The 16,720-nt window shown below is 44.4% G+C and overlaps 1 protein-coding gene and 2 long non-coding RNA genes across 3 annotated transcripts in view; 2 read left to right on the forward strand and 1 right to left on the reverse strand.

Annotated features, from left to right (window-relative positions):
* Positions 1–16,720, forward strand: part of LOC310839358 — a 97,171-nt gene that overhangs the window by 65,504 nt on the left and 14,947 nt on the right. The gene's annotated exons all lie outside the window — the stretch shown is intronic.
* NPLOC4 (NPL4 homolog, ubiquitin recognition factor) overlaps positions 1–16,720 on the forward strand; it is a 50,662-nt gene that overhangs the window by 31,913 nt on the left and 2,029 nt on the right. The window contains exons 13-16 of the mRNA XM_083727567.1: positions 9,870–9,941; positions 11,481–11,576; positions 13,644–13,760; positions 15,775–15,877. Of these exons, the coding sequence (XP_083583693.1) occupies positions 9,870–9,941; positions 11,481–11,576; positions 13,644–13,760; positions 15,775–15,877 (388 nt within the window). The remainder of the gene's footprint in view (positions 1–9,869; positions 9,942–11,480; positions 11,577–13,643; positions 13,761–15,774; positions 15,878–16,720) is intronic.
* LOC310839342 lies at positions 5,500–9,863 on the reverse strand. Its single transcript, XR_014561455.1, has 2 exons — positions 8,894–9,863; positions 5,500–8,585 (listed from the first exon to the last, which is right to left on the reverse strand). It is a non-coding gene; the product is annotated as an uncharacterized lncRNA (long non-coding RNA).

The following is a 16,720-nucleotide window of genomic DNA, read 5'->3' on the forward strand; positions in this document are numbered from 1 at the left end:
CGTTACTGGCTGCAGGGCCTCAGTGAGCCTAGAGGTGCTTAAAGGGCAAATAACAGGCTTCTTCTCTCTTGAGCCATCCTTGGGTGTTGCGCATCAGTGCGTGTTTGTGGGACAGGGCCGGAGGCTGTTGCACCCATGACGGCATGTTCCAGCCATTGCTTGTTCCTATGAGAACAAGTATGACTCACTCATATCTCAAAAAGCACCAAAACAGGAAAACCAACAGCACCAGGTTTGCTCCAACTTTATGGAGCCGGGCATTTTTCTGACGCCTCTGGCCGTGCAAGACTTTTATGTCTTTACCACTCTCTTTATTTTGGCCCCTTAAAGACTAAATCAGCACTGGCAGCAATGCTTTTAACTGCATCTGGATGCTGAAATTTGACTGGTGTGAAGGGCTTGAGGCTTATGCTGGTGTGAACATTAGGAGTTTTGAGAACCAGAACAAAAAAAGCTGTTTAAATAGCTGTTCTCGCTGTTGAAGAACACCTCCTCCCCTCACCCACCAATGGAGAGTGTGTCTGGAATGGAAAGTCTGATTCCCTGTGTTATTTATTTCATGTATTAATCACTTCCTATGAAGCATCTCGATACAATACAATACAATACAATACAATACAATACAATACAATACAATACAATACAATACAATACAAACATGTATAAAACAATTACAGATATAAAAACAATTTAAAATCCAGTACAGAGACTGACTGAAATAAAAAATTTCCACTGAGGAGGCCTTGCTGAAAGCAAGAAGTCTTCAACCAATGTTAAAAAGACATCAGAGATTGTGCCCGTTTGATATGTAACAGGAGAGCATTCCAAGGGGCAGGTGCTGCCACGCTAAATGCTCGATTCAGATACCATGTGGAATGGACTTCCTGATAAGATGGCATCTGCAGGAGGCCCTCTTCTGCACAGCGTAGTGATTGCTTTGGTACATAATGGCTGAGACTGTCTTTTGGGTATCCTAGTCTCAAGTTGTATAGGGCTTTGCCACCGATTCCAGCACCTTGAACTTAGTCTGATAGCTAATTAAGAATTAAGGCAGCCTTTATATCATTATCATGCATCCAACACCTGAGTAATCTGTAATGGGTTTTTATGCTTTATAAACTGCTTAGAAGCAGTTTGGCATCATGTAGTATATCAATTATTAAAGTACATTTCTCTTCTTTTCAGCTGGATGTGGGCAGGCAGAGTATTTGTGACTTCATGTAGCACCGGAAATAGGAGTTGCTAGGTTAACCATTTATAATGGAGAAAGGGCTAATTGCATTATTTTCAAGAACGTAGGAGTCATGTGTATGCTATCTTAGAAGACAGTTCTTTCCTATCTCAACCAGTATCCTCTTTCCAACTTACTTAAGCTTGGAATGTATTTTGCCCTTGCGAGTCTGAATAAGAGAATTTCCTGGCTGAATAATACGCTGCGTTCCTTTCATAGGTCTTTATCGAATGTCAACAGAGACCAAGCCTAGAGGTTTTATAGGGCTGGGGGAGAACTTCTGACAAGCAGATGTTGTTTGACTTACATTTCGCATAACACTAGATGTCTATAAATTTTAGATCTCCTTTCCTAAAATATATTGGCATTAGTTATCATAGCATAGTCAGATGAAATCACTGGAAGCCGTGAGAGCCGAACACTCTTTAAAATTTGGCATTTTCATCCATTTGCAATTTGCATTAATGGAGAGCAGTTCTCCATTTTTATGTTTCTGGGTGTTTCAAACACCTCCTCTTCTTCCTGAAGCAGCATCCAGCCAGTCTGCTAAGTTTGACTTTCCATTATCTGGCTGTCATCTTATTGGGCACCCCTGTGAGTCTTGTGCTCTTGAAGTTGGTTGCTGCACCGCAGGACTCCAGCTCTAGACTTATTTCATGGATGTCTCAACATTCCATCAAATGCAGCGTGCCAAAAAAGAAAAGGGGGGGGGGAATCCAAAGGGGAATCTGAATTTTATGGATCCTTTGAAGCAGAGTAGCAAAGGTTTAGTGCTTTTGCAGGACTCTGCTCCCTTGTTGACTTTTGAAAAATACATATGATCTTAGGACCAATGCAAAGATGTCATCTTTCCCAGTGAGTTATGTTGTTATTGATGTTCTAATGTCCAGGAAATGTTTGGGGTTGGTAGAAGATGAAAGGCACTTGAGGACACTTGTGTTACCGATAGACATTTGCCCCTTGCACCGTTCTTTTACAGACTGAAAAAACTGGATACGGTTTTGCATTTAGGCTGTCGCTTCTGCTTTGTATGGTACGCTGGTCTAAAGAATTGCCAGCTGCTAGATTTTAGTATGATATATCAGGTTTCCTCTTGTCAAGTCATTCCAGTGGCAATACTGGAAGGCCAAGCACTCTCTATTAAGAGCTGCCTGGTACTTGTTTTCTTCTAAAAAACCAGTACTCCTGGGTATTGTTGAGTTATGAGCACTTGATATGTACGAGACCTTTAATTCAGTCTGGGGATAAATTGAGAATCCTGATGTTCTGTTGATGTTGCCTTGAGACAGGGACATGAGACGCTGAGCACATACTTGCTTGGTTGTTGGAATCATTCAGAATACTCAGGATTCCTTTGCCCAGCAAATGCTTATGATATTTGTCCAGCCTCTTCCCACTCCCCCATATTTATAGAGCTGTACAGGGTTCTTTATGCCAGATTTCCAGTGACATATCCACTGAAATGTTCTCATCAACTTTCCTAGTTCCCAGCTTGCCTTTTGCTTATGAAACATCTACTTTCTAGCTCCAAATAGCCTGTTGTGTACCCCATTGCTACAGACTAGCTTTCTGCCCCCTACCTACTTTCTCTGGCCCCAATATAACCCATTTATACACTTCGCTACTTTCTTATTTCTTTTTTAAGAGGAAAGCAGAAAACTAGCCAATACCAGGATTGCCAGTTCAGCTGGCACTAGAATGGGGGCTATTTATTCCCCACATTTATTCTCGGTGCAACTCCTCTCTCATGTGGAAGAGTGACCCTGGTGACTCATATTTCAGCTTGTCATGCCACATGCCTCTCCATCCTTCTCTGCAGTGCTACTGTCTACCGACCTGTATCGCCTGTCTGTACTTGCACATTTAATTGTGCTGGGGATAGGTGGTTTCATCAGCCCAGAAGGTTTTCATGTAGTTGTGTCAAGGCACTGCGGACAAGATGGTGGTCCCAGACAGGCTGGACAACGCATTGTACTTCCGCAGCTGGAATTTTTTAAATGTTTTGCAACACGTTGCATAATGGTGTATGTTGATAAAGCTCCCAACAAAGGTTTCGTTTAGTAGTTGCTTTGACTGTTCACTTAAGGAAACAATTTCTCGTATATTAAGCATAATTTGAGTCTCCTTTTCTATGGCTAAGGACCCCTGCCCACTCTCCTGCATGTGTGCTATTAGGTAGCCCAATCCCTGCTAAAACTCCAGGCTATCAGAGACTGAAACCACATTGCTATTTCCAGGGCTTCCTCAATCACAGGCAGATGCTTTTTGGCTTGTCAAAACAGTCGCAACCATTCTCAGCCAGGTAACAAGCAGCCCTGTCATTTCTCGCTGGGGTCTGTGAAAACTTCTCCCAGCTGAAGCAGCAGGGTGGCAGAAGCATTCTGTTTCCAGTCCAAAGGTGTAGCTGAGGTTTATGTGTGTGCATTTTAATTCAGGATAAGGTACATATAGCAAGCTTAAGACTCTAGGAATGTAATCCTTTGCATGTCTACTCGAAGTCCCGCTGATTCAATAGGGCATCCCCAACAAATAAGTCTGTATAGGGTTGTAGCCTCAATCACTTACATATTGGGAGTATTTGGGAGCCCAACAAAGTCCCAGTGTTAGGTCATCTATAATCCTGATTACTCCATTTTTGCCTTTCATCACCATAGAGTGCTGCAGCTGTGACACATGCAATTCATTAGGAAAGTAAATAAAACAGGAAGTATCACAATGCCAACCCATTAGTTTGCATAATTTTAGCTTACGAAATGCATTGTTGCAGAATGATGTGATGGCAACTCACTGGGCTTTTAAACATTTGTTAGACAAATTCATGGATTATAGCAAAAAATAATAATTATGGCATAAAAACTGAAAGGAGACCCATCCTGCCCGCAGACTTGCTATTTAGTATAATTCAAGTCCAACTGTGGGTCCGAAATGGGGTCTCTTCACAGCTGTGAGCCACGTTAGCTGAACGACACCTCTACTTACCAGAGGCTGGAGACAGTGAAGTGGCTGCAACCATATTATGTTGCTTGTGAGCCACCAAAGCCATTTAGCTGTTGCGGCTGGAAATCTGGACCTTGATATGACCCAGCAAGGCAGGTTTTCCCCCCTTTCCTGCAGCCATAGATCAAAGCCCCAGCACTGTTGCTGTCCTCTAATCTCTAAATCTTAATTATTTTTTCATATAAAGGGTTACCTCCTGACAGTGTGCTTTCATAGAGCATTTCTCTTCCTGCCCCCACCAATAGCTTTGACAGTAACACTCCTGCATTTAAGAGCTTGCCAAGGGCCTTAGTCATAGATGCATCCTTGACGTTCAGAGATTTCTTGCCTCAGCTTGTTGGGTAGAGGAAGTTCTCTTGTAGCAGCTGCTTGCTGCTGTCATTTACTCCTTTCCCAGATATGCTAGTGGCCACATATTGGCAGTCTTTGTAATATTGAAAAGATTGACCGGCTCTGCATACACATTTTGGTTATGAGTGATCAGTTATAAGGACTGTATCTTCAGAACAACTCACGCATTTGTACAATGCTGGATCTTGAAATAATACACTTAAACCCCACACAAGTTCTTGCTTTGTCTGTATTTGTTCTTTCCACTGTACTGTTCTACTTCAATTGAAGTAGCAGATGTGAGGCACCATGATAGTGTCAAATGGTACCTGTACCTTGAAGCATTCCATCCCGCTGCTTTTGCCTATTCGCTTCTCGCTTAAAGATTCTGCAAGAGGCAAAAATATCCCGTCGGCAATAGAGAGAAGTGTTGCAGACCAACTGCTGAATTTGTACCAGAGCTCTTCCTCAAGAGAGGGGTTAAAATAGGACGTTTCTCCTTGCTAAAGTATTCAGGTGTGGTTGGAAAGCCTTGGGTAAGAACTAAATGCCCCCACTTCCTTATCTTGCAAAAGCAAATCAAGGGTAGATGTTAGAGCCCCTATATGAGGGTACTATCTCTGGTGGCAAATAGCTCCCTTTGGAAACCAGGTCTGTAGCACCTTGCACATTTCATTCCATCAGTCCCCAAATAAATATTTGCAAGGAAGGTATTGTTTCCCTCACTGTCTCCCAACGAAAGTTTGTTAAGGCCTATAAAAAATGCTAATACACTACATGTGTGCATGTAGCGAGGGTCATGAGTCCCTACCTTTTTTTTTTTTTTTTTTTTTTTTTGAGGGACAGGATTTACAAATACCACTTGCAGTGGAGAAGATAGAAGGTTCAATTTTATCGATAGGGGATGCCATTCAGATTTTAGTAACTGGACTTTAAAAAAAAATAAAATGTAAAAAGTGTTTTTCATTTAAACCCCGGAAGGGAAATATGAAAGTCAACAGGTGCTGGGGGGAAATGTCTCTGCATATTAGAACTTAATTGGATTTGAAGATGCGTTCCAGGTGGGCTAATTATATGGGTGGTATAGCAGGTTGTTTCTTGCACGGGCAGATCTGCAAGTTGGTGTCATTGGATTTGATCTTGCTCTTTGCAGCCTTTTCAAGATTAAGGGCAGCCTCATAGAACAGCTACTCATGTTCTGCTGGCTCAATGCAGCAATGCAGAGCTAGAAGTATGGGAAGTGTCCCTAGAAAAGGCATAGGCACCTTTTCCTCCCTTTACACCCTGCCCCCCAAAGGGGAAGAGGCATGGGATGAAATCCTGTGGAGCACAATGAGTATTGACTGCTCCTGTAGAAAAGCGCAAGATTCCCCAAATAAATGCTGTGAAGACATGCCCATAAAAAAGAAATGGGCTTTTAAGCTAGTAAATGCCATCGGAAAAATTCCGTCCTCCTCCCATATCTCCTGCTAGAGCTTAAGATATCTAAAGGTTCAAGCCCCTGGGCTTGTTGCCGAAGATATTACAACACCAAACAGTCTGACTTATTTGAGAAATGAAAAGTATCTGTGAGTTTTCCCTCTATAATCAGCATTTCTTTAAAAGAATGCCTACAGGCTTATCATGTTTTGGGCAGGTGTCTGATTGGAAATGCCATGGATTTTCCTACAGTGAGAGAGGTCGGTGATAATTAATAATATGCTGCATGTTTCCACTTAAGTATAAACAGCTGCTTTTTTCCATGAATCTTTCTAGTCATCTTTACACACAAACTGGGTTGATGAAACTTGGCATGTTCATTGCTGCTTGTTCTTTGGAATTTTTAATTTTGAGAAGTGTTACCACCTCTCCCTCCCCCCATTTGGGAACGTGGTGAAAATTCACCAAAGAGCACCCCACAGTTTCATATCAGTAAATTGAGGAGCAAACCTTGGTGTGTCTAGGAGAGGGTTTTCCGATTGCCCAAAAATTGTTGATCTGAAATGGATTTGTATCGCAATTTGCATGAGGTACAGAGAAACTTCCCTAAGACCCTCATTCTCCATGACAGCAGGGAAACAGTCGTCCTGGACGGAGCTATCTCACCCCCAAGGGGCCTCATCTAGCAACTTCTCTGCCTCTCTCTGGGTCAGCTACCTTGGCCCCGAAGGAATGAGCTCACACCAAGCACACACCCACAACTTCTGTTCAGCAGGCAGATAGGCATCAATGTGACCTTTTGTGTAATACACTAGGTAGCCCCCAGCCCCGATCTGCTGCCTTTCTTAAGTAAGCTTACTTGGGAGGTTGGGATTTGTGAGAAAAAAATATTGGCAGGGGTAGTAGTCTGCCCTTGACTCCCTGCCATGCTGCCAAACTCAACTGCTTAGCTCACTTGTTACCTTGGCTTGGCAATGGGCCTGAGATGGTGCTCACCTCTTGCTCATGGAACCCCTTGGTTACCTGCAGAGCGAGAAATGGCTTTTCATACATGCATAGCACAGTGTGTTCCTGGCAACCCCTTTTGTTGGCTATCAGAAATGTTCTGTTCAAAAATTGAATATAGCCTTGGTACCCGAACGACTTGGCTCCTGAGTGCCACAAACCCAGAAGTGAGTGTTCTGGTTTGTGAACGTTTTCCGGAAGCCGAACGTCCAACGCAGCTTCTGTTTGAGTGCAGGAACCTCCTGCAGCCAATCAGAAGCCGCACCTTGGTTTTTGAACAGTTTCAGGTGTTGAACGGACTTCTGGAACGGGTTAAGTTCACCGTACATAGAAATTCAGTGTGATCTGGATTTTTCTTAGTTCTGTGTGTAAGAAGGCAACAATCTTAAATTAGAAAAAGATGAAAATTTGAACCTGTAGCTTTCAGAATTGTAGTGATGACCGAAGCACTTGTCTGCATCTTGGAAGTATTGATTAGCAGTGCTCATCAGAAATGTCAATCTTAGGACTTTGTCTCCCTTTCTGACTGCTTGCAATGGAGGTTTGTGTGTGTGTGTGTGTGTGTGTGTGTGTGTGTGTGTGTGTATTCTGTTTCTACACCCTCCCTCAATCTTCCTGGCAATAAATCAAACATGGAGATTGACAGCTGTGTCCGAGTACTTGTCCTTGGGATCTGCCTCATAGTCACATTTTGCTTTTGGAAGCTTAGCAAATGTAAACTTTTACGTAAGGTCTCTGATTGGAAATTACAAATGTATAATTTATATAGGTCTGAGTGAATGATTTATATCCTGTTAAGTGGTGATTTAGGTGGAAAATACAACCCCCACTTGCAGAATCTTTAATGAAAAGTGTCTGTTCTTACGAATTTATTTCTGAAGCAGTGTTTGAGCTCGGTGTGTTTGACATAAATCAGGTCTAATTGTCAGTTTGTGATTAATGAACATATGCTAGTCATCTCCCCCCCACTCCATAATTGAACTTGTGTTCAATTCATCAGACAGAGCGCAACAGGTTTAGGCTTTGTCAGATTGTGTGTCTTTTGTAGCCCCTGATTTCAGAGAGGATGGCTCGGGGCTTCTCCTTTTTTTGAAACTGCAGAGGGATGGGAAAATGAGACTTTATTTGAAGGCCAAGGTTTTTGGATTCGACAGGGCAGCTTGTCAAAATGTCAGTTGGATTGGCGAAGTCTTGGAATGCAAAGGCAACACAGTCCAGGCTGATCTGCTAGACCAGGGTTTCCCCAATTTGGGTCTCCAGCTGGTTTTGGACTACAATTCCCATCATCCCTGACCACTGGTCCTGGGCATAAAATCTATACAGGTGTGGGAGGATTCCCATGTTCTATTTAAAATATGTGACCAACAGTACAATCTGTTCTACAGCGCAATGTGGAACAAGTCCTGAAAGGTCAGTTTGTGTATGAGAACCAGAAGCTCTCTTCCTTGCTCCCCCAACCTACCCCCCCCCCTTTAAAGAGCCTTCAAAAATTGCTGCCTCGTTAACACTAATAACTGTTTCAGTTAACCTAGTTCACATAGAGATTTCTCCCTGCTATATTGCACAAAGGATAGCTGAGGGATGGGGGGAGAACTTAGTTTGCCTGAGCAGATAAGGTAAAGGTAAAGGTACCCCTGCCCGTGCGGGCCAGTCTTGACAGACTCTGGGGTTGTGCGCCCATCTCACTTAAGAGGCCAGGGGCCAGCGCTGTCCGGAGACACTTCCGGGTCACGTGGCCAGCGTGACATCGCTGCTCTGGCGAGCCAGAGCCGCACACGGAAACGCCGTTTACCTTCCCGCTGGTAAGCGGTCCCTATTTATCTACTTGCACCTGGAGGTGCTTTCGAACTGCTAGGTTGGCAGGCGCTGGGACCGAGCAGCGGGAGCGCACCCCGCCGCAGGGATTCGAACCTGAGCAGTACAATTGTCCAAATCTAGGATGGAACAATTGTGCTAGATGGGACATCTGTGTAACTCCATGAGGGGGTGAATTGGGAGGTCCTGTTAAATCAGGCTTGGCATCACACCTACTTTTTTTGTTGGTAGTAAGGCAACTTTTAAGGGACACGGGTGGCGCTGTGGGTAAAACCTCAGTGCCTAGGACTTGCCGATCGCATGGTTGGCGGTTCGAATCCCCGCGGCGGGGTGAGCTCCCGTCTTTCGGTCCCAGCTCCTGCCCACCTAGCAGTTCGAAGGCACTCTTAAGTGCAAGTAGATAAATAGGTACCGCTTTATAGCGGGAAGGTAAACGGCGTTTCCGTGTGCTGCGCTGGTGCTGGCTCGCCAGAGCAGCTTCGTCACGCTGGCCACGTGACCCGGAAGTGTCTGCGGATAGCGCTGGCCCCTGGCCTCTTGAGTGAGATGGGCGCGCAACCCTAGAGTCGGACACGACTGGCCCATACGGGCAGGGGTACCTTTACCTTTAAGGCAACTTTAATTGTTCTAGAATTTAGTTATTTCATATTACTGCAAAACTGTTAACCTTACTTGGTTAGACATGCATTTGCTGCAGGGGTGAGTGGCTTCTGTCTTTCATAGTCTACACTGAAAAACAAAGAAACACAGCCACAGCCTTGAATTCCCACGTTCCACTTGATATGTGTGTAAATTTCTAAAGCAAGTGTGTGTATTTGGGATCTCCGTATGGTTAGGGTGTAATCGATCTTCAATATATAGTCATGTTTAAGAATATAAGTTGTTTCTTACTGGACCAGATCAAGATTCAGTAATGCAGCTTTCTTTGCAAGAATCCAGTTAACCAGATTGCTGTGATCCACTGGGAATTAGCCAGTAGCCCACATGCAGCACACCAACCCCTGATCTATATTTCTCCTTAGCAATTTTGCATTGATCATTCAATCTAACTAGTAGACTTCTATTGTTTCAGGATATAGACAAGTTTGGCAACGAGATTACTCAGCTAGCTCGTCCACTCCCTGTGGAGTACCTAATCATAGATGTAAGTATCCGCTACACTTTTCTTTTCTTTTTCTTTTGCAGAGGGAAATAAAAACGGGCTAACCTCACCCCAACACTGAAGTTGAAATTTTTCACTTTGTTCCTTTCTTTAGCCGCCCTGCCTTTGTTAGGAAGCTAAATGTTAGCAAGCAGCTCGTAAGTCAACGCGGTTTTATTTTGGACTAGTGGTGATGTGAAACTTCAGAAAAGCTTTTAGCCTCCTTGTTAGGTGCTGCTTGGAGCACCTCGCTGCTCTTGCAAAATGACATTTATCCATTAGATGAGTAGAAACTGTCACCCCCCCACAGAGATGCTGGTGATTACATCACCAGGAGCTTGTTAGCTAGTGTCGGTTGTACCTTTCACTGGAGTGATTAAGCAGTCTGCTGCTTATAGTGAAGGAGCCAGACATGGTTTGACTGTCTGGCTGGAAAATGGGTGGTTTTCTGATGTGCAGTAAGGATATGTGTGCATGGTATCAAGGAGCAATAAATGGACACGGAGCTTGGATTTAGCATTAAAATGATGGGAGGAAACTATTCTACCAGATGGGAGCATGTAGTAGTACAGTGATGATTCATCAGCAGACGATATGATAGTACAGGCACCGGTATGATTCACTGCAGCAGCATGTAATATAGACTGAAAACTTGAACATGGTCCTCCTCCTTGTCCATGTATTTACATAGCTGCTCAAGCATTGGGATACAGGCATTTAATGCCTGATTCATGCCACAGTGATGGCCATTGTGTTGAGCCTGCAAACTTTGTATTCCAATTGACAGCCCAGAAACATATTTATTACCCCAGCAGCAAAGGCATCTCTCTGTGTGTGTTTGGACTACCTGGGGTATAATTAAAATGAAAGGAGATTGACAGAACATGTACTTAGGAGGCGTCTGAAAAAAGAGACAAAACCGAATTTCTGAAGCCTCTCTTTACGGTTCTGCTTTTTTGTTATTCTCTAATGACTTGAGCTATTTCTGCAACTTTGGTTTTGGTTGCAAATTTTGCCAATCCCTGATTGAAAAGTCCTTTATCGGTAAGGCTCCATAGAATTGCAGTTGGGATATGCTAGCTCTCCACTTTCAGATATAACAGCTTGTAATATTAGTCCGCCTTGGGCAACGAGTGGGAGAGCAAACAAGCATGGTATCCTCCCTGCTGGATCCAAAAATCACAGCCACCTCACATTAGCAAAGTTTACAAGCCCTCCAGAAGGTGATGTGATTTTATTATTTAAAAAATGCAGTTTCAGGAAGGGCATTGATAGTTTGAACTGCTGAAGACTTCAGCCCAGTATTCCTTCCTATTCTGTATCAGAAGATGGACCCACTCTAGAACAGCCAATTCAAGCTTGCATGTTCCTGAATCAGCCGTGCTTTTTGAAAATGAATTCCTTGTTGCACTCTGCTTGTTTAGCCATGCATGCTGAAGTATCTCCTTGGGAAATAAGGTGGGCATTAGATTGAGGCCTAAGCATGGAACCCAACGCAAGGCAGTCATCATCTCAACCTTTTTTTCTTTTTTTAAATTTAAGATTACTACTACGTTCCCCAAAGATCCAGTTTACACATTTTCTATTTCTCAAAATCCATTCCCTATTGAGAATCGTGATGTTCTGGGAGAAACTCAGGTATGTGCAAATCATATTTGGGGTGGGAAGGGGGGCGGCTTTAAACAATTTAACGGACTTTAATGTTTAAAGATCATAGGATGTTGTGCAAAAAAACAACAACAACAATGGTTGGCTGCAGATGCTAAGTAGTCTAAAAAGCTTCCATTTGCAGTTGGTTATTGTGCTGAATTTGTGTGTGGGAGTAGCAGTTCTGTGGGGAGAAATTGCATGTAATCACATAAAATGTACTCTTAACTGTGAAGTATGTACATCAGAAGTCAGAACGTGGCTTGCGTAGATGATTCTAAGAGAAACGTTCTTGCACAATTCCTCATTTCCCCCTTAGAAACAGAATGTTGCATTTTGCATCCCAGTAATAGGTTTCCCCAATGCACACAAGTTATTTGTAGGTGTATGCCCCTTCAGCTATCCTCTTGCCTACTACTGCTTGGGCAAAAGGTCCCCTGCAGTATATGGCGGAAGGAAAAGCATGAACACTGTGAAGAAAGAGCTGCGCTTGGGAGAGACGACACCCTAATCTGCCTTGCCCTTTCTGTTCCTGCTGCGGACACAATTTGAGCTTGTGTCTGTGGAACTGCTGGGTCTAGAAACAAATAAGACTAGCTCAGCTTTTCATTCTAGTTATCCTGGTGACTCCTGTCAGCCAGCAAGGTCCACTTATAAGTAAGTAAGTACATTTTTATTTATACCCCGCCCTCCTCAGCCAAGACCAGGCTCAAGGCGGCTAACATCACATATCAAATACATTAAAACACAATCAAACAATTAATTAATATACAGCTTAAAAAATAGAATCAGGATATAATTAAATGACTGCCCACGAATTACAACCATAGGGGTCGGGAACATCAAGTATTTATTCATCAGGGACAGCTATCCATGTTGGTCCCATATGAGCTGATAAAAGGGGCAAAGAGGTAACTTACAGGGTCCTATAGAGGGGTCAAACTGTTCCCGAACCGAAGGCCAGGCGGAACAACTCCATCTTGCAGGCCCTGCGGAAAGATGTCAAGTCCGCAGGGCCCTGGTCTCCTGCGATAGAGTGTTCCACCAGGCTGGGGCCAAAGCTGAAAAGGCCTTGGCCCTGGTTGAGGCCAGTTTAACCTCCTTGAGGCTCGGGACCTCCAAGATATTATTATTTGCGAACCGTAAGGTCCTCCACGGGGCATACCAGGAGAGGCGGTCCCGTAAGTACCGCCTTGTGCATGGAATGTCCTTAGTTTAAGCCTCTGGTAATAAACAGTGAATGCAAGTGAAAAGTAGTGTGTCTGTCCCTAGTTGCCCTTGGTGGCTATTTCAAGTAGCTAATGGCAGATGCTTTTGAAGAATACTGAGCAAGATCAAGAATGGTCTAAACTTTCTCTGGTGCTCTGTCCATTCATTGTTGTTTTTCTGACTGTTTTCATATCAGAGAGAGAACAAGTAGCTTAGTACAGAAAGGAATGGCAGGTATATTCTGGTTGGGTTGGGGATATTACAGAACTTGGTGTCTTTTCCCCAATGCACTTGTTTGACTTGCTAGGACAGTATCGGCCATTTATTCACTTCTCTTGTTGAGAGATCTGGTGTAATTTCACATCCCCTTATTCCTACATCTGAATAAAAATAATTGCTCTCTTGATTTGAGAATGTGTCCTGGTAGAGCTTCATTGACCAGAGTGATTAATCTGACAGGTTTTTATTACTATCATTGTTATTTGTTTGCAACTTTTTTAACGGAAGAAACTCTTGAGTGACTTAACGTGATAAGATGCAACAGTTAAAAACAATTAAAATCGGAAAATGTAAAACAGTGTATCGTATTAGATAGGGGTAGATAGCACAGGCACCGGCCGTTTTAGGCGCATTCAGTGCATGCGCAGCCATGCACACAAGCATCACCACAACCTGAAAATGGTCAGAAAAGGAGGCAGGGCAGAGTGGGCTGGCATGCGCTCCGTTGCTGCGTTAGGAGGTCAGGAACGCACACTCCTCCCCACGCGAAACAGTCATTCCCTGTAGTGCTGCCTATACCAACCAATCCTAAGAACACTGAAATGTTTATCCTCTTGACAATTTCTACAGGACTTCCACAGTCTGGCAACTTACTTGTCCCAGAACACATCCTCAGTGTTCCTCGACATCATCTCTGATTTCCATCTGCTCCTCTTCTTGGTCACCAACGAAGTGATGCCTTTAAGGGTATGTAATGAGAAGGAAGTTAATTCTGGTGAACGGTGTGAGTTCTTGCAAAGAGAGTTCTGTATATTTAAGGGGATGGGCACCTCTGGACTCCACACAGTGTACCTTGCTTGCTTGCTTGCAGAAAGCTACATGCTTCTCTTTACATTCGCCTTCAGGTAGTTTGGCAAAGCATCTTTTCTCAGACACCACAGGCTGCCCTATCTCTTGAAGTGCCTCTTCAAGGTTGGTGGCAAAGATGCTCGTGGGATTTAAGTGCGGCAGTCTCAGCTTGGCCTTTGTGTTGTTTGTATTGGCATGTTCTTGGACAAGACAAGAGCCAACTTGGATGTTACACTGACAACTGGAAGCACTTCCTTTAATTTCTCTGAATCAGAAATTCCTGCAGTAAACCATTGCATGATCAGTTGCCCAGTCTTACCAAGGCCAGCAACTTCCTGTTTTTGCGTCTCCTCCCATGACACCGCCCTCTTTTTATTGGCTGGGCAGCTGGCAAATATAACATCTGGAGTGCTCTTCATCCCCCCCCCCAAAAAAAGTAAACACCAAAAGGGGGGGGGGGTGACCAAGCCCTGTGCCATGTATGGAGAACTGCAATGATTCAGCATTTGCAGAACAGCTGGGTCTACCAGTAAGCAACTGGAGAGCAGGACCAGTCAGATATGCTTTGTGTTAGATAACAAGACAAAAACACTGAACAATGTATTTACTCCCTTATTATTACTATTTTTTTTTAAAAAAAGCAAAAACCTCAATACTTACATTTAGTGCCAAAAAGGTGGGGCAAGTGTGGTGACAAGATAGGCATGTAGCCCATAAAAAGGGGGAGGTACTTCACATTTTCACTGCATTTTGTCTTTTGGGGTTATTTGCCAGTTTCTGAATTGGGCTGATGTATATTAGTGAGAGACATGTACAGTATGCGCACTCAGAAGTCTTAAGTCTGCACCTCTGAAGTGGCCTCTAGCGCCCTCTGCTGTTTGGAGCACAAGATGTCCCCCTTCAGCTAAGTCATCTTCATACGGCCATGCAAGTTTGCCACTTGCAGGTAGCAAGTTGTGGTTGCCGAAAAACGAATGCATGAAAGAATGCAGCTGTACTGCAACCCACCATTCAAACTCACTGCTGCCACCGCCACTGTGGTCTGGTTCTTCTGGGTGCTGTCCTGGCTGGTTGAAGGAGTTTACACTGGCAGTTCCTTTCCCCCAAATACAGCACCGTACCATGCAGGGTTGTGTTCGATGTGTGTGGGATTCATCTTCTTGTTTTATAGCATGAGTAGGCAAACTAAGGCCCGGGGGCCAGATCCAGCCCGGCTGCCTTCTAAGTCTGGCCCGCGGATGGTCCGTGAATCAGTGTGTTTTTACATGAGTAGAATGTGTGCTTTTATTTAAAATGCATCTCTGGGTTATTTGTGGGGTATAGGAATCTGTTCATTTATTTTTTTCAAAATATAGTCTGCCCCCCCCCCCAAGGTCTGAGGGACAGTGGACCCGACCACCTGCTGAAAAAGTTTGCTGACCCCTGTTTTATAGGGTTGCTGGCCCTTTAAGCTGGAAGGGAGGTAGAGAGCACGCCTGAGATGGCACTGGGATGCTGTTAGATTGTTGGAAACTGAAGTGTATCTTTACTGCCAATCAACACAAGCTTTTCTGCTTGCCTGATGAGACAATCAGCCATCTCTCCCCCAGCCCCATGTGCTTCTTCTGGGACTCTTCCAACCCTCCCCCAGAGCCAGTTTGGGTGTATGGGGAAAGGGCGGGGAGCCCCACTGTGATATTGGTGGTCTTTGTGGGGACATTCGCTGGCAAGACTACTTAGCTGTGTCTGGCCCTACAGATGTGTTATTTGAAAGGATGCCTTATTGTTAAATAAGCAGTCATGTTACCACTATGGTTGGTGGATTTGGGGAGGTGGGGGCAGCTCTGGAGAAAAGAGATTCTTCCCGAACAGCCCCACGTATCCTTGAGGTAAATGGGATTAGCTGTGACCTGACCCATCATCTCTCTTCCAGGATAGCATCAGCTTGTTGCTGGAGGCAGTCAGGACTCGGAATGAAGAGCTTGCACAGACTTGGAAGAAATCTGAGCAATGGGCCACCATTGAACAGCTTTGCAGTATGTCATGTCTTTCCCCTTTGATACTAGGATTTGGGCACCTCTGCAGAGATGCTGGAGAGCTTTGGTTTTATCTGTTATCAGATCACCCAGGGTTGTGATTTGGTGTCTTGAGTTCTCTCAGTCACTTGGAGGCGAGGGGAGGGGGAGAGATCTCAGTAGGAAGGAAGGGGCTTGAGCAAGGATAGCAGCCTCCCTGGCCAAAGAAAAGAAATATTTGTGAAACAGTCTGCGGGCAAGCGTGTAATCCTTGTGGATAAACAACTCGGTGTACTTGATCTAGTGCAGGAGAGCAAATAAAATCTCTCACAAATAATACTATGAGGGAATTCAAAGCTGTACAGACCTTGCAGAAGAGGAGAAAATATAGTTGGCATATAGTAAAGGTAAAGGGACCCCTGACCATTAGGTCCAGTCGCGGACGACTCTGGGGTTGCGGCGCTCATCTCGCTTTATTGGCCAAGGGAGCCGGTGTACAGCTTCCCAGTCATGTGGCCAGCATGACTAAGCGGCTTCTGACAAATCAGAGCAGCGCGCGGAAACGCCGTTTACCTTCCCACCGGAGTGGTACCTATTTATCTACTTGCACTTTGATGTGCTTTTGAACTGCTAGATTGGCAGGAGCAGGGACTGAGCAACGGGAGCTCACCCCATTGCAGGGATTCGAACCGCCGACCTTCTGATCAGCAAGTCCTGGGCTCTGTGGTTTAACCCACAGCACCAACCGTGTCCAGTTGGCATATAGCTCTGCACAAACTAGAGAAAGCTACCCTTTTCTGTAATGTTCAGCTGAAAATTCCCCCACTTTGTCAGAGCTTTCCTAACCCCCCTCCTTATTCTTGT

The sequence above is a fragment of the Podarcis gaigeae genome (assembly GCF_964106915.1).
Source record: "Podarcis gaigeae genome assembly, chromosome: 2".
Classification (NCBI taxonomy): domain Eukaryota; kingdom Metazoa; phylum Chordata; class Lepidosauria; order Squamata; family Lacertidae; genus Podarcis; species Podarcis gaigeae.